This window comes from Ranitomeya imitator, chromosome 6, assembly GCF_032444005.1.
Source record: "Ranitomeya imitator isolate aRanImi1 chromosome 6, aRanImi1.pri, whole genome shotgun sequence".
NCBI lineage: Eukaryota > Metazoa > Chordata > Amphibia > Anura > Dendrobatidae > Ranitomeya > Ranitomeya imitator.
In genome coordinates this window covers 107,778,320-107,803,564 of record NC_091287.1, presented here as the reverse complement: position 1 = coordinate 107,803,564, position 25,245 = coordinate 107,778,320, and the positions used below count along the sequence as shown (strand labels likewise).

Sequence of the window (25,245 nt, the reverse complement as noted above, 5' to 3'; positions counted from 1 at the left end):
TTTAGTCAGTCAGCAATAGTGCAAGTTCCACCACTTAAAAAGATGAGAGGCGTCTGTAATTTACATCATAGGTAGACCTCAACTATGGGAGACAAACTGAGAAAAAAAAATCCAGAAAATCACATTGCCTGTTTTTTTTAACATTTTATTTGCATATTATGGTGAAAAATAAGTATTTGGTTAGAAACAAAATTTCATCTCAATACTTTGTAATATATCCTTTGTTGGCAATGACAGAGGTCAAACGTTTTCTGTAAGTCTTCACAAGGTTGCCACACACTGTTGTTGGTATGTTGGCCCATTCCTCCATGCAGATCTCCTCTAGAGCAGTGATGTTTTTGGCTTTTCGCTTGGCAACACGGACTTTCAACTCCCTCCAAAGGTTTTCTATAGGGTTGAGATCTGGAGACTGGCTAGGCCACTCCAGGACCTTGAAATGCTTCTTATGAAGCCACTCCTTCGTTGCCCTGGCGGTGTGCTTTGGATCATTGTCATGTTGAAAGACCCAGCCACGTTTCATCTTCAATGCCCTTGCTGATGGAAGGAGGTTTGCACTCAAAATCTCACGATACATGGCCTCATTCATTCTTTCATGTACCCGGATCAGTCGTCCTGGCCCCTTTGCAGAGAAACAGCCCCAAAGTATGATGTTTCCACCACCATGCTTTACAGTAGGTATGGTGTTTGATGGATGCAACTCAGTATTCTTTTTCCTCCAAACACGACAAGTTGTGTTTCTACCAAACAGTTCCAGTTTGGTTTCATCAGACCATAGGACATTCTCCCAAAACTCCTCTGGATCATCCAAATGCTCTCTAGCAAACTTCAGACGGGCCCGGACATGTACTGGCTTAAGCAGTGGGACACGTCTGGCACTGCAGGATCTGAGTCCATGGTGGCGTAGTGTGTTACTTATGGTAGGCCTTGCTACATTGGTCCTAGCTCTCTGCAGTTCATTCACTAGGTCCCCCCGCGTGGTTCTGGGATTTTTGCTCACCGTTCTTGTGATCATTCTGACCCCACGGGGTGGGATTTTGCGTGGAGCCCCAGATCGAGGGAGATTATCAGTGGTCTTGTATGTCTTCCATTTTCTAATTATTGCTCCCACTGTTGATTTTTTCACTCCAAGCTGGTTGGCTATTGCAGATTCAGTCTTCCCAGCCTGGTGCAGGGCTACAATTTTGTTTCTGGTGTCCTTTGACAGTTCTTTGGTCTTCACCATAGTGGAGTTTGGAGTCAGACTGTTTGAGGGTGTGCACAGGTGTCTTTTTATACTGATAACAAGTTTAAACAGGTGCCATTACTACAGGTAATGAGTGGAGGAAAGAGGAGACTCTTAAAGAAGAAATTACAGGTCTGTGAGAGCCAGAAATCTTGATTGTTTGTTTCTGACCAAATACTTATTTTCCACCATAATATGCAAATAAATTGTTAAAAAAACAGACAATGTGATTTTCTGGATTTTTTTTTCTCAGTTTGTCTCCCATAGTTGAGGTCTACCTATGATGTAAATTACAGACGCCTCTCATATTTTTAAGTGGTGGAACTTGCACTATTGCTGACTGACTAAATACTTTTTTGCCCCACTGTATATCAAGAGTTACAGTCAGAGTAAAATATAACAATAATAATACAGGGCTTAAAGGCATAAAGCTGGAGGTCAATTTACCAGGTTGAAGGTTGCTTGTGGAAGCCGGGGGGATCAGCATCTGCAGGTACAAGACTTAGTTGCCGGGCAACCCCCAGAAAGCGTGTGCTTGCTCCCCTCTGGCTGGCATACCCTCTCCATTAGTTCCTTAGTTAGTCTTCTTCCTCTGTTCTGTCCCACTCTCCAAGGGTCCCAGCTATTAACCCTGTAGTGTCCCTCCCCCTGTACCTGGGCGCGCTAAGAATCTCCACCCCTCAGCTTCCCTGCAAGATCTGTATCCAATATCTAATAGATGGGATAAATTCTCTCAGGATGATCGGATCAGCACACGGGCGGTACCAGCGCACAAGGTTTGTTCTGCCGGTCGCCCAGTGACCAAACCTGGACCCATTTGGTCGCTGTGGGAGGCTGATCTCCATATCTCAGGTTCCAGAACTCCCATGGACTCGGGAGTTGCACTGTCAGATGCACAATTTCTTTAGGTCGAGGGGGATATTTTTTATGAACCTGTACCTCGGACGATGCGTCCATAATTCATGATTCCATTTTGGAGACGATTCGACTAGAAGGCCACAATGGACGTGTATCCTGTTGCCACTTGACATGCGTGCTTTAATTGAGCCCCCAGGCACCTCCTTGTCCCCTGCTGGTGTGGCTTCCTCATAGAGCCTTGAAGTACCTTCTGCCTGCTACACTGAGCTTAATTCCATTACCATGTTAAAAGGAACTTTATTCATGAGTCACGCCAATCTCTGTTAGTATGCCCGTATTCAAGATGGCGGCTGCTCCCTCATCACAATAGGCATAAAATTACGGTAGTCTTTGGGAAGGTGCACCAAACTGTTTGGTCACTTCAATGGTGCACTAAAAAAGTTGGCTTGGTTCGAACAGTCATTTTCTGCTGAAATACTCCCTTTAAACTAACAAAACCTTATGTATCGGTATAGTCTGGATCTGCAAAGAGGCATCCCGGATGCCTGAGCATGTTTTGAGCATCCTCTCCTCTTAGAAAAAGTCATCTAACTTTCTATGTGAAGTGTATAATATTGAAAATCCTTTGTCCTCTTTGGTAGCTGTATGTATACATAAGTTTTTACTAGTTTAGCCCCAGCAGCCAGTATTCACCTTACTGACCAGTACAAATTTATAGTTCTTACCGGTGTCACCTTATGAAGTCATAACTCTGGAACGCTTCAACAGATCCCAGTTATTTTGAGACTGTTTTTGTGACGCATCTTACTTTACGTTAGTGGTAAATTTAGGTCAATGAAGAAAGAAGTATTCAATTTTTCCGACTGTAATGTTGTTTTAGCTATAGATTTTAATTTTTAATAAAATGTAATTTTTATAAGGGCAAATAGGAAAAATTGGACCTTACAGGTTGTTGTGCAACTTCTCCTAAGTGCACCAGTACCCTACATGTAATCAGGGACTACCTGTCAGGCACAGTGGAGAGCTCCAAAGGGATGAGTGCCATGTTTTAGTGCAAATTTTGTGGTTACAGTTTGCAGGTTCCATGACCCACTGGAAGAGCCCCTGAGGTGCCAGAAAAGCAGAACCCCATCTAATAAACTACACCTCTCAATGAATTCATCTAAGGGTGCAGTGACAATATTGACATCATGGGTGTGTCACAGAATGTTATACCATTGGGCAGATAAGGTGAAATGATTATATTTTTACAACAAAAATTTTGATTTAACCCCAGATTTTACATTTTCACCAAGGTAAATAAATAAAAATGGCATCAAAAATTTTCACACAATTTCTGCTGAATGTAACCATACCAGATATGTAACTGTACACTACTGCTTAACCACATGGCAAAACTCGGGAGAGAAGGAGCGCTATTTGACTCTTGGAGAACAAATTATCGTACAATAGTTTACGTACTCCATGTACTGAGCCCCCAAGTGTCAGAATCCCCCCTCAAGTAACCCCATTTTGGAAATATCACCTCCCTGAGAATTTATCTACAGGTGTAGTGACGATTTTGACTCCTTGTGTGTTTTCCAGAAGCAAGCAGCAGTGGATGTTGCAGAGTGAAAATTGCAAATCTGCCAATATAGTGCCCAGTACTACATTGTAGTACTCAGTACATTATGCCCAGCTCATGCTTTTGGAGACATGGCTCCGTACATTAGGCGGGCTCTCATCGTCACAGAAATGCCAAACATGTCGATGCTAAATGTAGTTTAGGCACACTCTGGGGCTTAGAAGGGAAGGGAGCATTAGGATTTGGGAGCACAGAATTTGCTGGATTTCTTTGGGAGGGTGAGAAGCCATTGCACTTTTCCAGGTGACTTTTGCTACCAGTAACATGGAAGCCCCCTATATTTCCTTTGACAGACCTGAATGAGGACTAGCTATTTTTCCTTGATTGAGTTTAACTTTTCGTTGTTATGTTTTTTGTTTTTATTTATCCTGCGCTCTATGCCAAGCACTTATGGTGCTTTTCTACCTTACAACCTAGAATTTCTCAGCTTTTTTTGAGGGTTTTACATCAGTTCATGTAAAGAATATGCCTACAACTGTAAACATTTTGTCTTCTTTTTATTGTGATGCAAACAACAAATAGGATAAAATAACTGAAAGTTTCAGTGTATATTACTATTCACCTCACTAAATTCAGTACTTTGAAGATCCTCCTGTTGCTGCAATTACAGCTGAAAGTCACTTTGGATAAGTCTGTATGAGCTTTCCATATCTTGCCATCTTCTTCAGGTTGTATGTGAACAGCAATCTTCAAGTCTGACCACAGATTCTCAATTTGATTAAGTTCTGGGCTTTGACTAGGCCACTCCGAAACATTTATACATTTTCCCTTAAACCACTCAAGTGTTGCTTTAGCAGTATGCTTTTCGTCATTGTCTTGTTGGAAGGTAAACCTTTATCCTAGTCTCAAATCACTGACAGACTGAAACATGTTTTGCTCAAGAATATCCCTGTATTTTGCACCATCCATCTTCTCCTATATTCGGACCATTTTCCCTATCCATGCTGAAAAAAATAAATTCCCACAGCATGAAGCTGCCACCACCATATTTCACTGTGAGGATGGTGTTCGTGGGGTGATGAGCTGTGTTGGTTTGGCGCAAGCCACTGTACATCGTAGTTTCCATCTAATTCTCCGAATGACGTGATATAGAAGAAAACCTTGAGGGGTCCATTCAGGACAAGATGTTATTTTCAACAATACTACTTTTATTCCCATTCGATTTTATGATCGCATTGTATTCCACTTTTTTTTTCGACGGTATGATGAAAAAGCTTAGTTTTTTGCCACGTGTTTTTTTTTTTTGTTTTCTTTTTACTGTCTTCACTAAAGGGATTAACTAGTGTAACTAGTGTAATGGTTTTATAGGTCAGGTCATTCCGAACACAGCAATACCAAATATTTGTACTTTATTTGTTTTTATTTTTATATAAATTTATGTATTTATTGGTATAATAGTTTTTACATTTTTTTGGCATTTTGTGATATTTTTAAAACTTTTTTTTTATTTAAATGTTTAACTTTTTTTAACTTTTTACTTAGTTCATCTTTTAACTTTTATTATTCTGACCTCTGGTATAATGCATTGCAATGCACCAGCACTGCAATGCATTATTCCTGTCAGTGTACTGACAACAAAGCCTCTAGTCTCCTGGCATGGTCTAACAAGGCCTCCATAGTTGACAGACCCAGATATCGTCATGATGACCTCTGGTTGCCATGGCAATGATTGGACCCTCGCAATGACATTGCGGGTTGCTGATTGGAAGGGAAATGGAGTCCCCTCCCTCACACAGCCTTCTAAATGCTGCAATCATTATTGATCACTGCATTTAAGGGGTTATATGGCCTTGAGCAGTGCAGGCACCACTCATGGCCATGACAGCCGGAGCTCGGCTATCATGTAAGCTGAGCTCCCAGCGGTGATTACGCCTGTGCCCAACATGATCATCATGAAGTACCCATAAGCCAATTGTTGGGAACCCCAACCATGACATATGGGTATGTCAAAGTTTACAAAGGGGTTAAAGAGAGTCTGCCATCACAAAATGACTGTTCAAACTATGCAAAGGTGCTCGTTGTACCCTTGAAATTGGCCAAACACTTTATTGTACCTTCCCACCTACTTGTTTTCCACTTATCTGCACTCCTTTATATAAAGCCAGAGCTGTTAATCAAGGAAGAGGAGTGCAGAGATTGATGTAAAACAGTAGTTGGGAAAGATCATTGAACAGTTTGGCCACGCCAAGTTTGCACCAACAACCTGTGCTTGATTGATCGGTGACTATCTGCTGACTCCTTTTAACAGGTGAGTATTTAGGTGAGGCACTATACTATTAAAGGGACCTTAGCCCTAGTTTTAATAAATATGCACTCATAGTTTGAGGTATTTTCCTAATAGCATGGCACCTCACCTAAATAGTCAACTGTTAAAATAGAAAAATATTATATATCTGTATACACTGGAGCCACAACTGCATACAGAAGCCGGCATCCAGGTGGCACAGAGCACAGGGTGGTCTTCACTAAAGAGCATGCGCTCCTCTCAGTGGTATCTATCTAGCTTTAATGGTACATCTTTACTCTTTAATATATGCCGTAGCCTTTGATAGATGAATGCGCCATGTGGAAACATGCACAACACCAGTGTTTGTATCATGTGCCTGTAACCCACGTGTGCTTTGCACCAGTTGGACAACATGGAGTTATTAAAAGGTTTTATATTATTTAGTTCTTTCCTAATTTCCATCAAAACATGGAATTGTAATTTGTTATAAGGTTGTGGATATCTAGCGTGTATGATTGATGTAAGGTTATTTATTGGTGAGATATCTGATTGCATTATTAGCTTATTTTCTATGTTATTTTCCACAAATTTGAGCATTTCATAGTGGAGTTGTCCGCAGAAGTGGCATGGCATTAGGATAGGTTGAAAATGTGTGCAGCTGGGTCTATGCCACCTTATGATAACAAACTTGCATTAACAATCATTTCTTAGAAAATGTATGAACTGTTATTCTACACAACGCCATACCTCCTCCATGCAGAATCATTAGCACTTCATGTTAGTATTCATTATCAATAGATGTTTTTTTCTATGCTTTTTGACGGGTTGATGAAGACAGTCCATGAATGGCAATCAATACCTGCCATCATGCAGAAGGTTAATGCTGTAACGCCAAATCAATAGAACTGATTGTGGATTATGTGGTTACAATGATCACCTTTTAGAATCTGGTACGGGTCATCTAGGTTTTTCCTATTGAGTTTCTTAAAGGATAGAGTTAAAAACTTCAGCCTATTGATTTTAGGATTTTATGCAGCCCTCTGACTCACTTAGGCTTTGCTTTTTAAGTTGTCAAGAATATGTCACCCTGACGGGTCTTGAATATGACTGCTCAAAGTTACTACCCAAACTTAAATGAAGTCCGGATTGTGGTCAGCCCGCCTTGTGTTGTGGCTCTAATACCTTCTGCTACCTGTCTGTGAAGCCATCTTCCTAGGATTTAGCCGTGGCTCATAGATTAGGACCTTAAACTGTCATAAATCTCTTTTCCAACATGTTTGGCTTCTCGGTAACATCCTAGATATAAATAGGATCTCAGCACACAAGGTGCTGCTCCAAATCGTACCAGGGTGCTTCGCTTTGAGACAGACTTCAGTTTGTATTGTATATTCATCATTTTCTCCCCTCGTTCCATGTGTATGCCTGCTCGTGTGTGTGTGTGGTGCATACGTAAAGTAGAAGCTCACCCCGGATATCAAAATGAACTACTGCCTTCAGGAAATGTACGAAATGCCCCAGTGTGCATCTAACACCTTCTGCATGCAGCCCCCCGAGTACTGCACCTATATAGAAGATAGTGAGACCTACAGCTCTTGTGAGGCTTATGTCCTACACAACAATAATATATATATGGATCAGGCCTGGGCGGTGAATCAGGCTTATACTTCCAGTTACCCTGGAAACATGTTTAAAAGCGAGTACTCAGAAATGGACATGGCCCTGAATTCGTACAACCAACCCGAGTATTTCTCTGAGGAAAAAGCAACTTTTTCACAGGGGCAGTCTCCGATGTTCTCCCAGAAAAAAGGTAGGGACGCTTTTGTCTTTCCATGTTTTTAATAAGTGTTTTTCTGTTCACCTGTCTTGGATTTTTAAAGTTGCAGATTTGATTTAACACATATCCGTCCTTCCGAGCCCGTCTATAATCAGCCAAAAGACGTTGTCCGTGTTGCTAGGAGATTAAAATGTTTTTTTATTTCTCTTCCCGAGAGATTTTCTTTGCTATTTGAAATTTGTGCTATTCTTCAGACGACCCTTCATTAGTGAACACAAAGCAGTACAAAATTGGGGGGTCTCGGTGCGCCCTTCGCGATAGCTGCTACATGGGTGCTTTGTGCTGCTGAATTCCGTCACCCATATAGAAGCGGAGATGCTTGACGCTGGCTTTTTTGTTTAATTAACCCCTATATTTCACATACATATAATATTACTGACAATATGACATTTATGTAGAGAAGCGTCCGTGAACCGTTACACAGCTATACCTGGAAGCTGCTCTGTCTTACTTTCTGCTAATTACCTAGTAATTGTGTGCATGGCGCGGTCGTGATTTTCCTTCTGCAAAATAACTATGATCATACTGTTTCTTTCTCTTAATATCTCAATTAATACTGGACAATTCTGCATTTTTATATTCAGATTTATTCCATGCTTAAAAATCCAGATATAACAAGACTGTTAACGTTACACAAAATAATACAAGAAATGTATTGACCGGGGAGATGACAAACTATGTAATATAATAGTTCTCTATACGTAAAAAGAAATATAGTCGTTATCTGGCCTTTATTCCCATGGAACTTTCTGTCCAAATCTTTTTTTTTCTGTGTATTACCCAGCGACTCGCACATTTAACTAGTGAAGCAGCCGGCAGAGAAGTCCCACTAGAGGTTTCCTCTGTCCCTGTGACAATTGTATCTTCATCATTTCTAATTATGTATTCTGATTCTTCAATTTGTTTTGGATAATACTGTTTTTTGTATTAGATTTCATTCAGTCTGCTCTCTAAACTAATATCCTCACACTAAGCGATGTATTTAGTCCCGTGGTCATTAAACAATACATAATGTTACCACATTATGGAAGATGTGGACAGCATAACGGCAGAACAACTATACAAAACTGAGTCTGTGCTGGGGGGAAATATAATAGAGAATTTGCCATTTGCTTGTTTATATTCTACATTGCAATTTCTTAATTTGATAAAGCATCACAATAAATCTATTAGGCTCTACAACAAACAACATTTAGTGTTCTATATTCTTTTTCCAATATTTATTTGTTAAAATTTTCATCTAAATTTAATTTCAAATGTCTTTTCAGTACTATGCCTCCTTCCATCAAGTGACCTGTATATACGATGGGAGACTGGTTACATAGCACATTATTGTATTGATAGAGCCTGTCATGTCTCTTTAGTCTAAATATATATATTTAGCGTTAAATCAACATTATTGAATTTCTTACAAGAGGCAATTAATTCAGCGATGAGGACAGAAGGTTGCTGAAAGGACTTGCTTGTCCCTATTGATCAACATTGATTTGGATTTAATGAAGACTATAGTTACTCATTAACACAAGAGAACAGGTGTCCCCTTTCAACCTTCCCACTGGGTTTACGGGGCATCAGAAGAGTCACAGTGGAATGACTCTTAGAGAATAAGTGTTATAAAAAGACAACTCTGTGTGTAACACAACCCACTACATGTATTTATGTATCTCTCTGTTCACATCTCCCTGTACTGGAGAAAAACCTCTCCAGAGTAAAGGATCGAACAGTCACTATGGCACGTTCCAATGCTCTACATGTACAGCACCATACATATGGAATACTGAATCAGATACTGTGGCCCGGATTAGCTCTCAATATACATTCTATCTATCTATCTATCTATCTATCTATCTATCTATCTATCTATCATCTGTCTATCTACAGTATCTGTCTATCTATTATCTATCTATCTATTATCAATCCTATCTAGTATCTATTAATTTATCTATCATCTATTTATCTACAGTATCTGTCACCTATCTATCTATCTATCTATCTATCTCCAGTATCTATCTATCTACAGTATCTATCTATCTATCTATCTATCTATCTGTCTGTCTGTCTGTCTATCTATGTAGAAGAAAAAATGGAACAGCACCGTATAGAAAAACTCAGGGTGCAGGGCCCTCCAAACAAATATCCATTTCTATAAACAATAAAAAAGAAAAAAGGGGGCAGCACACAAATAAATTATTAAAAAAGTGGACTTTATTAGCCCATATGTTGTGGCAATGTTTCGGCTGTGACCAGCCTTTCTCAAGCTGGAGAAAGGCTGGTCACAGCCGAAACACCATATGGGCTAATGAAGTCCACTTTTTCCATAATTTATTGGAGTGTTGCCTCCTGTTTTCTTGTTTATCTATCAAACTATTTACAGTATCTATCTACAATATCTGTCTACAGTATCTATCTACAGTATCTATGTATCTATCTATCTACAATATTTATCTATTTATCTATCTACAGTATCTATCTATCTATCTATCTATCTATCTATCTATCTATCTACAGTATCTATTTATTTATCTATGTATCTGTCTACAGTATCTATCTATTTATCTATCTCATATCTATCTACAGTCTATCTATCTACAGTATCTATCTATCTACAGTATCTATCTATCTATCTACAATATCTATCTACAGTATCTATCTATAACTATCTATCTATCTATCTATCTATCTACAGTATCTATTTATCTATGTATCTGTCTACAGTATCTATCTATTTATTTATCTCATATCTATCTACAGTCTATCTATCTATCTACAGTATCTATCTATCTACAATATCTATCTACAGTATCTAGCTATCTACCTATGTATCTATCTACAATATCTATCTACAGTATCTATCTATCTATCTCTCTATCTACAGTATCTATCTATCCATCTATCTACAATATCTATCTATCTATTTATGTCTACAGTATCTATCTATCTATCTATCTATCTATCTATCTATCTATCTATCTACAGTATCTATTTATTTATCTATGTATCTATCTACAGTTTCTATCTATCTATCTATCTATCTATCTATCTATCTATCTATCTATCTATCTATCTATCTATCTACAGTATCTATCTGTCTATCTATCTATCTCCTATCTATCTATCTATCTATCTATCTATCTATCTATCTATCTATCTATCGCATCTATCCATCTGACACCTGTCTCTGTCTATGAGTACAGATATGTGAAGGATAATATAGGAAACAGAGTGTTTTGTCCTTTTGTATTCCACTATTTGCTTAAACATAGATTTGTAACTTTCTTTCCTATTAAATTTAACGCTTATGCATATGTTGTCCGGTGTATATATATATATATATTTATACACACACACATATATATATATATATATATACACACATAAATATATACTGTATGTATGTGCGTGTGTGTTTATATACATAAATGTGTTCTGAATCCGGCAGAACATGTATTGTACATACCGTATATACTCGAGTATAAGCCGAGATTTTCAGCCCATTTTTGGGGGCTGAAAGTCCCCCTCTCGGCTTATACTCGAGTCATACCCGGGGGTCAGCAGGGGAGGGGGAGCGGGGTCTGTCTAGTTATACTCACCTACTTCCGGCGCGGCCCCTGCAGACCCTGCTTCTTCCAGCGCATCAATTTCACATGCTTTGGTGCAAATGGAATAGACAACAGATGGAAATTATTGGCAATTATCAAGACACACTCAATGAAGGCGTGGTTCTGCAGGTGGGCACCACAAACTACATCTCAGTACCAATGCTTTCTGACTGATGTTTTGGTCACTTTTGAATGTAGGTTGTGCTTTCACACTCATGATAGCTTGAGACAGTCTCTACAACCCACACAATTGACTCAGGTAGTGCAGCTCATCCATGATGGCACTTCAATGCAAGCTGTGGTAAGAAGGTTTGCTGTGTCAGTCAGCATAGTGTCCAGAGGTTGGAGGCGCTACCAGGAGACAAGCCAGTACACTAGGAGACGTGGAAGGGGCCGTAGGAGGGCAACAACCCAGCAGCAGGACTACTACCTCAGCCTTTGTGCAACAAGGAAGAGGAGGAGCACTGCCAGAGCCCTGCAAAATGACCTCCAGCAGGCCACAAATGTGCATGTGTCTGCACAAACGGTTAGAAACCGACTCCATGAGGATAGTCTGAGTGTTAGGTGTCGAGTTCCCGCTTCTGCACAAGGGGAATCTCGAGCCATCTCCGCTGCGGTCTCCCATTCTTTTCCAGCCGCAGTGGAGTCTGCTCAGCGGAGACGTCGGTCCCAGCGTCTTGCTCAGTCTCACTCTGTACAAAGAGTTACTGCTGCTTTTCCTGCTTCTGCCATTGAAGTCAGTGTTGGGCAGCAGTGAGCAGATGCTTTTGGGACTAAGTCCTGCTTTTCTCTTTCTGAGCATGCCCAGGGCAAGATCTCCCGTTGGAGATCGAGGGTCACATGCTCAGGTACTGCAGCACATCACATTGGTCCTCCAGGAAGGTCCTGAAAGGGCAAAACTTCGGTAGCAGCTTCCCATTGGTCCTTTATTGGAAGGTCCTGAACGTGCTGCAACTATATAAGCTGCGCATGACCGCACGGCCATGCGCTAGTATAGACTTGATAATCGTGTGTGTGTTGTGAGTGAAAGTCGTTCATTAAAATCCCCTCCCTATTGGATGTCTGTTCGCGGAAGGTGGGTGATTGCTATCTAGCGCCCGACTCAGCTACCAGCACGTTACACACTATTCAGCGTCTATTGCTGTGACCGCCAGTGTGGCACCGTGTGCTTTCACAGCGCTTTCCTGACCCAAGCCTGGGTGGTTAGTGGCGTCCACCAGTGCGGCACCGCATGCACTCTCGTGCATATTTTATTATTACTTTGGTTACGCTGACACCCCATTAGCTGTGTCGAGCGCAAGTAGTCTAGTCGGACTCAGATCCCAAGTCTTGGGTCTGAGTTTGGTGACTCCTTGCTTGCGCTCTTGTGTGCGGTACCGCGGCCCTGTGACTTAACAGGGTTCGCTTCTTTCACACAGGGTGAAGTTAACCCATGTGTGTATTCACATTGTACCGCCATATAGTCCGTCATTACTTGGCAGCAGGTTCCATCTCTGCACGGTGGACCCCGGGCTGCGAATGCACCTTAATCTATCTTATTATTTGGTGCGTTCCGCTAGCCCTAACACTGAGTGCCCAATGTCCACAGATGGGGGTTTTGTTCACAGCCCAAAACCGTGCAGGATGTTTGGCATTTGCCACAGAACACCAGGATTGGCAAATTCACCACTGGCGCCCTGTGCACTTCACAGATGAAAGCAGGTTCACACTGAGGACATGTGACAGATGTGACAGAGTCTGGAGACGCTCTGCTGCCTACATCCTTCAACATGACCGGTTTGGCAGTGGGTCAGTAATGGTGCGGGGTGGCATTTCTTTGGAGGGCCGCACAGCCCTCCATGTGCTCGCCAGAGGTAGCCTGACTGCCATTAGGTACCGAGATGAGATCCTCAGACCTCTTGGGACACCATATGCTGGTGCGGTTGGCCCTGGGTTCCTTCTAATGCAGTACAGTGCCAGACCTCATGTGGCTGAAGTGTGTCAGCATTTCCTGCAAGATGAAGGCATTGAAGCTATGGACTGGCCCACCCGTTCCCCAGACCTGAATTCGATTCAGCACATCTGGGATATCATGTCTCGCACCATCCACCAACGTCACATTGTACCAAACTGTCCAAGAGTTGGCGGATACTTTCGTCCAGGTCAGGGAGGAGATCCCTCAGGAGACTATCCACCGCTTCATCAGGACTATGCCCAGGCATTATAGTGAGGTCATACAGGCACATGGAGGCCACACACAATACTGAGCATCATTTCGTTGTCTTGAGGCATTTCCACTGAAGTTGGATCAGCCTGTAACTTCATTTCTCACTTTGATTTTGAGCATCATTCCAACTCAAGACCTCCGTGGGATATTAGTTGTGATTTACGTTGGTAATTTTTAGGTTTTCTTGTTCTCAACACATTCCACTATGTAATGAATAAAGATTTACAACTAGAATATTTAATTCAGTGATATCTAGGATGTGGGATTTTAGTGTTCCCTTTATTTTTTGAACAGTGTATATTTACACATGTACAATAATATACTTACACATTTTTAGCAAAAGTGCTGCGGGTTTCAAAAAGATAAGATATATAAATGAAAACATGGAAACAATATTTATTTTCTAGTAGAGACACTATTATTTTCTAATGGAGAAAATTGAAATAGTTTCTATTATGTGAAGATATAGGCCCCGATTCATCAAAGCAATAATTCTGGAGTAAATCACTTTGAAAAAGTCAACACATTTTTGCGCAGGCCAGTTTTAATCAACACAGTTAAGATGAGTGGAGATTAGGCCAGGAAGGATGCATGATGTTACATGAGATATATTAGTGCAGTCCCTGAATGGAGTAAGATTTGAGGCAAAGTAAGTGCAAGGAGATGCACGCCACTTGTCAAACACTCCTGATTCATTAAATTTCATTTTTAAATCTGCTTTTAAATGAAGTTTACTAAATTAATGCTAAAAGTATAAAAAATGACATGTTTTAGCTATTCATTTTTTATTGTAATATTTTCAATTTTTCCAGTTGATTTGTCACTCCAGTACATTCAAAAGGGCAAAGACTAACTTGTCTTGGCCTGTCAAACACCTTTTATACACATGACAAAGTAAAATTGGCAATTTGGAGAGTAAATTGACAAACATTAATCTATAAAACCTCTTAATGTTGTATTTTGTTACTGGTGCTCTATTCTTTGAAGCCTGAAAGTTGTTAATAGGACTTTCACAGACAGGCTTAGCACAAGCAACTTCGCTTACCAGATCCAAGAGGTTGCCCTGGCCTTCAACTTTGAACCACTATATAGGGATCTGAACTTACACAGGGGCCCCTAGGCAGGGGCCACAAAGTCAGCATGCAGTGCCAATATCACAAGGTTACATCGGGAACAAAATCAGAAAGCAAGCGGGTGGTCAAAATACAAGACAAGGTCAGAAAACAGGATATACAAAATAGCACGGAAGAGCAATGGATCAGAATGACCAGGTCTTCGGTGAATTGAATAACTGGCAGCCAGAGACTATCTGCTGGGGTTTATATATTAAGGATCCCTGCCTATGGCTCCCAGCAGAGACCTAATTACATTACCAGCTTACTGCAGCCAAACACAGATGAGCAGACAAGGGACAACTAGTTTCAGCAATCTAAAATCTAATCTTCCACATGCTTCCAACGTCCAGCAGTCCCCTCGGTATTAGTGCGGGGCCACTTAGTGACCAGGGCAAGGATTGCAGCAGTATGTTCAGACATGGATGTAACATATATGTTACAATCTGTCTGTTGACTTTATTGAAGGTCAATTCGAAATACATTTTCAGGTTACTTATGTAAGTGTGAAAACCAACATAAGAAAAAGGAGTGCAAAATGAGTCTCATAAAAAATAGCATTTGATTTAAATATCATTAAAAAATATAAGAATATAATAGACATATGTAGTGCCCCGCCAGGGTCGTGGGGTACTCGGATTCGGGCCCTTATTCTGTACTCAGTAGGGATGTCACGGTGGCAGACCCAGTCCGTGGCCCTAGGGGAACGTCCGCTGTAAATTGTGGGCTAAAGGTCTTTAAAGGGATAATGTTCGTGACGCCACCTGTGGTATTCGGTCAGGGTGACCGACGCCGCTTAGGGGTCTGCGGGGGTGATGTTATGGCAGCTAGATGGTATACCTTCCCACAGGTGAAGTGTATCCCCAGGGCTTCCCAGTAAGTAGATGATGGATGGTGTGAGGCGCAGTAAATAATGAGGACACAAGGTTGCAGTCTCTTTACCTTTACTGAAGGCTTCAGCATCCACATCCAGGGTAGGGACCACAGGGTAAGCAGAGTCCGGCCGGTCTGAAGGCAAATTCAGAGTCCCCTTATCCAGGTGGAGATCAATAGCCTTCCCCTAGCGCACAGTAATACAGTAGGTCCCTACTTGCATAAGCTCCAATAAGGTCCTCTCTGTTGTTACTCCTCTCACTGTTCCCCGTGGTCGGATTGAACAAAACACGTATGACCGGTGGCCTGATGCTTTCTATAGGGACCCTAGAGACGCCCCGGCCCCCACAAGTTGCCACCGTGCCTCCTGTGTAAATGGTCGGGCAGATATCGTGGAATTAACTGTCCTGCCAGTCTCTGAAGTAACGGCATAGAGCTCTTTACTCCCTCGGTGTTCTGGCTACCGGTCCTGCGCTTCAGAGGCAGCCTGCTTCTAGTTGGTCTCCCTCTGATGTTTCACTCCTTTTGCTATGACTTCGTTGCTCACTCACTGCAACACAATTCCTTTTGTGTCCCTTCTTAGGATGCTGCTGCACGTGGGGCACGCGCAGCTCTGTATACCTTCCTTCCGTAGGCCGCAGTCTGGAGCTGGCTGGAACCCAACCCAGCCAGCCTCTGCCAAACTCTGTCAGGACCCACTGACTATCTCCTTCTCCCTCCAGTCAGCTTCTGTCCCTTTCTCTGACTAACTTCCTCCCCAACCCACCAGTTTTACCCAAGTGTGAGGAGTGCCCTAATAGATAAAAGCATGGCTCCCCCCGGTGGACTGGAGTGTGAAGTGTGTAGTGGTTGTGATACTTGGACAGAAGATCTCCATTGCCTTCAGACGTAACATCACTCCCCCTGGTGGAAGAATAACATTACTGCAACGAACCAGGACTCTGGGGCGCTGCACATATATACAGTACAAACAAAGTATTCCTCAAAACGTGGTACCAATGCACATGTACTATGTACTCAAACAATTTTCAGGGAAGTGAAGACCCTTTTATAAATACTCTTAGTCAGGGAGCATTGGGCTATGACTGTTCCTACATAATTTTAGTAAAAAAGGGAGAATAAGTGAATACTTACATCTACAGTAGGTGGTATGTAAATGCACAGGGGTAGAATACATGTGTCCTGGTCCATGAGGCCAAACACACGTTTCACCCAAGGCTTCGTCAATATGTAAGTGAAAAAAAATGTTCTTAAAGTAATTTAAGTCTTTTTCATTATTAACAAAGACCATACCCTAATCCATAACATAGTAACATAGTTAGTAAGGCCGAAAAAAGACATTTGTCCATCCAGTTCAGCCTATATTCCATCATAATAAATACCCAGATCTACGTCCTTCTACAGAACCTAATAATTGTATGATACAATATTGTTCTGCTCCAGGAAGACATCCAGGCCTCTCTTGAACCCCTCGACTGAGTTCGCCATCACCACCTCCTCAGGCAAGCAATTCCAGATTCTCACTGCCCTAACAGTAAAGAATCCTCTTCTATGTTGGTGGAAAAACCTTCTCTCCTCCAGACGCAAAGAATGCCCCCTTGTGCCCGTCACCTTCCTTGGTATAAACAGATCCTCAGCGAGATATTTGTATTGTCCCCTTATATACTTATACATGGTTATTAGATCGCCCCTCAGTCGTCTTTTTTCTAGACTAAATAATCCTAATTTCACTAATCTATCTGGGTATTGTAGTTCTCCCATCCCCTTTATTAATTTTGTTGCCCTCCTTTGTACTCTCTCTAGTTCCATTATATCCTTCCTGAGCACCGGTGCCCAAAACTGGACACAGTACTCCATGTGCGGTCTAACTAGGGATTTGTACAGAGGCAGTATAATGCTCTCATCATGTGTATCCAGACCTCTTTTAATGCACCCCATGATCCTGTTTGCCTTGGCAGCTGCTGCCTGGCACTGGCTGCTCCAGGTAAGTTTATCATTAACTAGGATCCCCAAGTCCTTCTCCCTGTCAGATTTACCCAGTGGTTTCCCGTTCAGTGTGTAATGGTGATATTGATTCCCTCTTCCCATGTGTATAACCTTACATTTATCATTGTTAAACCTCATCTGCCACCTTTCAGCCCAAGTTTCCAACTTATCCAGATCCATCTGTAGCAGAATACTATCTTCTCTTGTATTAACTGCTTTACATAGTTTTGTATCATCTGCAAATATCGATATTTTACTGTGTAAACCTTCTACCAGATCATTAATGAATATGTTGAAGAGAACAGGTCCCAATACTGACCCCTGCGGTACCCCACTGGTCACAGCGACCCAGTTAGAGACTATACCATTTATAACCACCCTCTGCTTTCTATCACTAAGCCAGTTACTAACCCATTTACACACATTTTCCCCCAGACCAAGCATTCTCATTTTGTGTACCAACCTCTTGTGCGGCACGGTATCAAACGCTTTGGAAAAATCGAGATATACCACGTCCAATGACTCACCTTGGTCCAGTCTATAGCTTACCTCTTCATAAAAACTGATTAGATTGGTTTGACAGGAGCGATTTCTCATAAACCCATGCTGATATGGAGTTAAACAGTTATTCTCATTGAGATAATCCAGAATAACATCCCTCAGAAACCCTTCAAATATTTTACCAACAATAGAGGTTAGACTTACTGGCCTATAATTTCCAGGTTCACTTTTAGAGCCCTTTTTGAATATTGGCACCACATTTGCTATGCGCCAGTCCTGCGGAACAGACCCTGTCGCTATAGAGTCACTAAAAATAAGAAATAATGGTTTATCTATTACATTACTTAGTTCTCTTAGTACTCGTGGGTGTATGCCATCCGGACCCGGAGATTTATCTATTTTAATCTTATTTAGCCGGTTTCGCACCTCTTCTTGGGTTAGATTGGTGACCCTTAATATAGGGTTTTCATTGTTTCTTGGGATTTCACCTAGCATTTCATTTTCCACCGTGAATACCGTGGAGAAGAAGGTGTTTAATATGTTAGCTTTTTCCTCGTCATCTACAACCATTCTTTCCTCACTATTTTTTAAGGGGCCTACATTTTCAGTTTTTATTCTTTTACTATTGATATAGTTGAAGAACAGTTTGGGATTAGTTTTACTCTCCTTAGCAATGTGCTTCTCTGTTTCCTTTTTGGCAGCTTTAATTAGTTTTTTAGATAAAGTATTTTTCTCCCTATAGTTTTTTAGAGCTTCAATGGTGCCATCCTGCTTTAGTAGTGCAAATGCTTTCTTTTTACTGTTAATTGCCTGTCTTACTTCTTTGTTTAGCCACATTGGGTTTTTCCTATTTCTAGTCCTTTTATTCCCACAAGGTATAAACCGCTTACACTGCCTATTTAGGATGTTCTTAAACATTTCCCATTTATTATCTGTATTCTCATTTCTGAGGATATTGTCCCAGTCTACCAGATTAAGGGCATCTCTAAGCTGTTCAAACTTTGCCTTCCTAAAGTTCAATGTTTTTGTGACTCCCTGACAAGTCCCCCTAGTGAAAGACAGGTGAAACTGCACAATATTGTGGTCGCTATTTCCTAAATGCCCAACCACCTGCAGATTTGTTATTCTGTCAGGTCTATTAGATAGTATTAGGTCTAAAAGTGCTGCTCCTCTGGTTGGATTCTGCACCAATTGTGAAAGATAATTTTTCTTGGTTATTAGCAGAAACCTGTTGCCTTTATGGGTTTCACAGGTTTCTGTTTCCCAGTTAATATCCGGGTAGTTAAAGTCCCCCATAACCAGGACTAGCATGAATATGCTTAGAAAGATTCCCATAATTTACTAGCATCACAGCTAAGCAATGGGAGCCATGGTGCCAGTAGTAGGGCACATGACTGGGAACATTGCCAAAGGAGCAGCGCTGGATCGCCAGGGGTAAGAATAGAGAGTGTTTCTTTTGTTATTTCAAAAGTTATGCAGATGTTTGTAAAGAAATTGTATAACCCCTTTAAGTCTGTTTCTAGCATAAGAAAACAGTGATAAATTCTGTACATACCGCATACATTCTATTTTAATATGGGACAATACTACTTTATTGTAACTGCTAATCAGATCCTGTGGCCATGCGTTGTACCCTTAAGTAGTTTACTGTGTGATCTTTCGCCTTAATAGTCTACCACAAAATAAGACTTGTAGAATTAGTGTCGGATATGTCGGATTATTGGGTACTATATATAAATTGTCTCTGCTTGTGAATAAAGCTAGTTATGTGCACTGATTAATTTGGAGATAAGCTGAAATTATTGCATTGGTAACACTTGTGTTTTCCTATAGGGTACATACCCAGCTACTTGGATAAAGATGAACTGTGTGTGGTGTGTGGAGATAAGGCTACAGGGTATCATTATAGATGCATCACCTGCGAAGGGTGCAAGGTAAGTGACGACATATATGCTCCACACAAAAAATGATATTAGTTTATGCAGCACCAGTGAAAAGTTTGGACATCTCTATTGAACATTGGTTTCTCTTCATTCAGTGACATTCTAGACTCTTATGGCTTGAAGTTAAGAATAAATGTTGTTGTAGGTGTTATCTGTGTATGCACACTCCTCCACATGGAAAATGCAGCATCAAAAAGGAAAAGTTGTGAAATTACGAAAATCACATGATCGACAGACATATTACTGATATGCAAATTATGAAAAAAATGAAACAAAATGTTCAAAACCTTTCGATTTATACAAATAGAGCATGAGCGCAACATGCAGAAATACTCACATGCCTTGGCTCCTATCAGTTGCTTTATTAATGTTGTCTGAGGAATGTTCTGCCACGCTGAGTGCACTTTGTTAGAGCTGGAGTGGAACCTGCTGCTAGTAAATGGCTGCACTTTATTGTGGTACTACGCCTGAATAGACATGGGTTCCGTCACCCGATCTGTATAGGAGCGAACTCTGTTGCTTGACAGAGTCGCCGGTAACGCTGTGCTCTGTTAACCTCACAGAGGATCAAAGCTCACTAATGGAGCAGGTAGCATACAGTGGTCATACAGTCAGCAACAGCACTCAAACTACTTCTCTCCGGAGGTGCCGGAATTCTAGTGGCTATACGCCAGCCCTAAATTTACACAAACTCCTCTCCGGAGGTGCCGGAATTCTAGTGGCTTACAGCCGACCCTGAGCACATGCTGACACAGACCACAAAGTAGCTAAGCTCATACACTCATGAACATAAGTTGATACTAGCGCATGACTGTGCGGCCATGCAAACCTTTTATAGCTGCAGCTCTCCAGGACCTTCCTAGTGGTTCAATAAGAACTGCTTCAGGACCTGAGCATGTGACCCCCGACCTCCAATGAGAGGTCGTCCCTTGGGCATGCTCAGTAGAGGAAAAGCAGGACTTAGTACCAGGAGCGTCTGATCGCAGCTGAACAGTGATGGTTACAATGGCTGAGCCTGGAAGATCAGCAGTAACCAAGCGCACAGTATCTGACTGAGCCAGACGCTGGGACCGACGTTTCCGCTGAGCAGGCTCCACTGCAGCTGAAGAAGAATGGGAGACCGCAGTGGAGGTGATTCGAGATTCCCCCTGAGCAGCAGCGAGAACTCGACACCTAACACACTTGACCACACAAATCATCAAGATCCGCTGCCGACAGACCCCTTTGCAATTGACGGCCGATGACATCCCAGATGTGCTAGATGGGTGATGAGCTCGGGGACGCTGCAGACCCCGGTTTAGGCTAGTACCAGCAACATGCAACTTGTCGTCATGTTGATAACAAGTCTTTAACAAGTCAAAGATTGGCTACCTCAAGGAATATAGGATAGTTTCCTGTATTTTCTTTTTTTTTCATCACTGGAGGGTTTTACTTGTATTACTTCTTACTTACAATGTCTTACTATTATTCAAAAATTAGTAAAAAAAAAAAAAGAAAAATAAAGAGAGGTAGATGTGTCCAAGTTTTTCTCTATTATTGTGTATATAAGATCTTTCAAATTGTTATGACACTGCTATGCGTATACCGCAATACCTACAGGCTTGTAAGGACATGTTCAGACACAACAGATTTATTACACAAATCTGATTCGCATAGGGGTTTTTTTCCATCATGTGCATCGATTTCTGCAGGCTCCCTGTAAATGAATTTGAAGTTTCTGCCAGAAATTAGCAGCGTGTTAACATATCAATTCCCATAATTAGTCACAGAGAGATCACATGAGAGCGAACAAGGTATCTTACGTGATTGTAGTATAAATACTGTATATCTACAGTACAGACCAAAAGTTTGGACACACCTTCTCAATCAAAGATTTTTCTGTATTTTCATGACTATGAAAATTGTACATTCACACTGAAGGCATCAAAACTATGAATTAACACATGTGGAATTATATCGGAACCTGTCACCCCGTTTTTTTCAAGAAGAGCTAAAAATAGCGTTAAATAGGGGCAGAGCGTTAAATAGGGGACTTCAAGAAAATGGCCGGGGGATGCCGCGCGTGCGCAGATGGCGAGCTCGACGGCCATTTTACTGAAGCCGAGTTCGCATCTCGGCTGCAGGAAAATGGCCGCCGCGATCTCCATCTGTGCACGCGCGGCATCTCGCGGCCATTTTCCGGAAGCCGAGAAGAACTATCTGCGCACACGCGGCCTCACAAAGATGGCCACGCCCACCGATAAACGGCTGAATAGCGCAGATTGCGCTATTTTCCTTGAAGCTGCGCAGTGGATTTGCCACTTGGACATGCGCACACCACTACGCCACCAACGGAGATCTGGGGGAGAAACAGCGCTGTCACCACGCCCATATGACCTGACCAGCGTGAGTGACAGCCCAAAACGGCGACTTTACAAAGGTATTTCGGCAGCATAGGTGGGGAATAAAGGCTCCAAAATACACTAATGTAAAGCCCAGCTCTGCCCCTATTTAATGCTATTTTTAGCTCTTCTTGAAAAAACGGGGTGACAGGTTCCCTTTAACAAAAAGTGTGAAACAAATGAAAATATGTCTTATATTCTAGATTCTTCAAAGTAGCCACCTTTTGCTTTGATTACTGCTTTGCAAACTCTTGGTATTCTCTTGATGAGCTTCAAGAGGTAGTCTTCCAACATTGATCTTCCAACAATCTTGAAGGAGTTCCCAGAGATGCTTAGCACTTGTTGGCCCTTTTGCCTTCACTCTGCAGTCCAGCTCACACCAAACCATCTCGATTGGGATCAGGTCTGGTGACTGTGGAGGCCAGGTCATCTGGCGTAGCACCCCATCACTCTCCTTCTTGGTCAGATAGCCCTTACACAGCCTGGAGGTGTGTTTCAGGTCATTGTCCTGTTGAAAAATAAGTGATGGTCCAACTAAATGCAAACCGGATGGAATAGCATGCTGCTGCAAGATGCTGTGGTAGCCATGCTGGTTCAGTATGCCTTCAATTTTGAATAAATCCCCAACACTGTCACCAGCAAAGCACCCCCACACATCACACCTCCTCCATGCTTCATGGTGAGAACCAGGCATGTAGAGTCCATCCGTTTACCTTTTCTGCGTCGCACAAAGACACGGCCGTTGGAACCAAAGATCTCAAGTTTGGACTCATCATACCAAAGCACAGATTTCCACTGGTCTAATGTCCATTCCTTGTGTTCTTTAGCCCAAACAAGTCTCTTCTGCTTGTTACCTGTCCTTAGCAGTGGTTTCCTAGCAGCTATTTTACCATGAAGGCCTGCTGCACAAAGTCTCCTCTTAACAGTTATTGTAGAGATGTGTCTGCTGCTAGAACTCTGTGTGGCATTGATCTGGTCTCTAATCTGAGCTGCTGTTAACCTGCGATTTCTGAGGCTGGTGACTCGGATAAGCTTATCCTAAGAAGCAGAGGTGACTCTTGGTCTTCCTTTCCTGGGGCCGTCCTCATGTGAGCCAGTTTCTTTGTAGCGCTTGATGGTTTTTGCAACTGCACTTGGGGACACTTTCAAAGTTTTCCCAATTTTTCGGACTGACTGACCTTCATTTCTTAAAGTAATGATGGCCACTCGTTTTTCTTTACTTAGCTGCTTTTTTCTTGCCATAATACAAATTCTAACAGTCTATTCAGTAGGACTATCAGCTGTGTATCCAGCAGACTCCTGCACAACACAAGTGATGATGGTCCCAACCCCATTTATAAGGCAAGAAATCACATTTATTAAGCATGACAAGGCACACCTGTGAAGTGAAAACCATTTCCAGTGACTACCTCTTGAAGCTCATCAAGAGAATGCCAAGAGTGTGCAAAGCAGTAATCAAAGCAAAAGGTGGCTACTCTGAAGAACCTATTATATAAGACATATTTTCATTTGTTTCACACTTTTTTGTTAAGTATATAATTCCACATGTGTTAATTCATAGTTTTGATGCCTTCAGTGTGAAAGTACAATTTTCATAGTCATGAAAATACAGAAAAATGTTTGAGTGAGAAGGTGTGTCCAAACTTTTGGTCTGTACTGTATATTTCCAAGACATTAACTATCTTTTTAAGTAAAATTGAAGGGCTATTGCCTTCTTAGAAATGTCAGCATATCCACAGGTGCGTGTCCACCACTGTAACCTGATGTATTTCGTAAAAGAGGGTTCAAACTCAGGTTTTGTGGACACTGAACGGAAAGGTTGTTTGTATGTATTGCTTTCTGTGAACACAGCCGAAGCTCCAACCTATTAGATATTTATGGGCTATCCTTTAAGTTAATCATTAAAAACTGTAAACAAGGTGCCACGGGTGTATATCGTTCTAGAGAAGAAATCCTAAAAAAGTGACATTTCTGCAAGAAGAAATTATAATTTTCAATTTTTGAGATGGGGCAATATGCATACAGTGTTTCCCAGATGTTTAATGATGGATGGTGTTCTCTGAAGTTGGCAAAGTCACTTTTTTATAAAAGTGAGTCTTTCCCCGCTCTTTTACTGACACTTGTAAATTCTGAATAATAATCAGAGAAAAAAGGAGCTATGGTTTGCAAATGGAACATTGTGGCAATAACAGTGAGTCGTTCCTGATTTCTTTGGTACAACCCTATGTATCTGAGTAGCTCACCAAATAGGTGCCATGTTGAGGAATCTTGTAGACTGTGAGTCCTTGCGAGCAGGATCCTCTCTCCTTTTGTAGCAGTCGGTCACTTGTATTGTTTCATGATCATTTTACCTGTTTTTCACCATGCTTACTAATGATGAATGAACGTGCTCAGATAACGTCTTATTCGAGCATGTGCGGGTGTTGTCCGAGCATCTGAGAGTGCTCGTATATTATGTTCCAGTTCCCTCGGCTGCATGACTTGCGGCTGTGGTTATCGAGCATTGACATGTAGCGAACACTGTTCAATCGATATGTGATGCAGCCAAATGTATTTTTTAATTGCGGTACATTTTTATACCCTGTTAGTAGTTATATTTATAACAGCAAATGTTGGCGGGTACCACTACTAGGGCTCTCCCATTACATGCTAAGAGATAATGGACAAAACTGACTGAAAAAAAGTAGCATGCATTCAACAGGGATCTCCAAACCAAGATAACAGAAAATATATACATTTAATTAGGTAATAGTACAAACACTGCAAAAGGATTTTTAAAAACATTTAAAATTGTATGACGCAAACAAATCCACAGACCCACAATAGGGTCATGCCCTTGCCACACCCCAAATATGAAACAGCAAAATCAATATCTGTAA

The 25,245-nt window shown here is 41.5% G+C and overlaps 1 protein-coding gene across 2 annotated transcripts in view; it reads left to right on the top strand.

Annotated features, from left to right (window-relative positions):
• The window catches only part of THRB (thyroid hormone receptor beta), a 553,290-nt gene that overhangs the window by 504,362 nt on the left and 23,683 nt on the right, over positions 1-25,245 (top strand). Inside the window, exons 1-2 of one of the 2 annotated variants that reach the window (XM_069729992.1) lie at positions 7,263-7,738; positions 19,876-19,976. In XM_069729992.1, the coding sequence (XP_069586093.1) occupies positions 7,411-7,738; positions 19,876-19,976 (429 nt within the window). In that variant the 5' untranslated portion in view covers positions 7,263-7,410. Of the gene's footprint in view, positions 1-7,262; positions 7,739-19,875; positions 19,977-25,245 lie in introns of those variants that run through there. The other variant, XM_069729993.1, reaches the window with a different exon arrangement.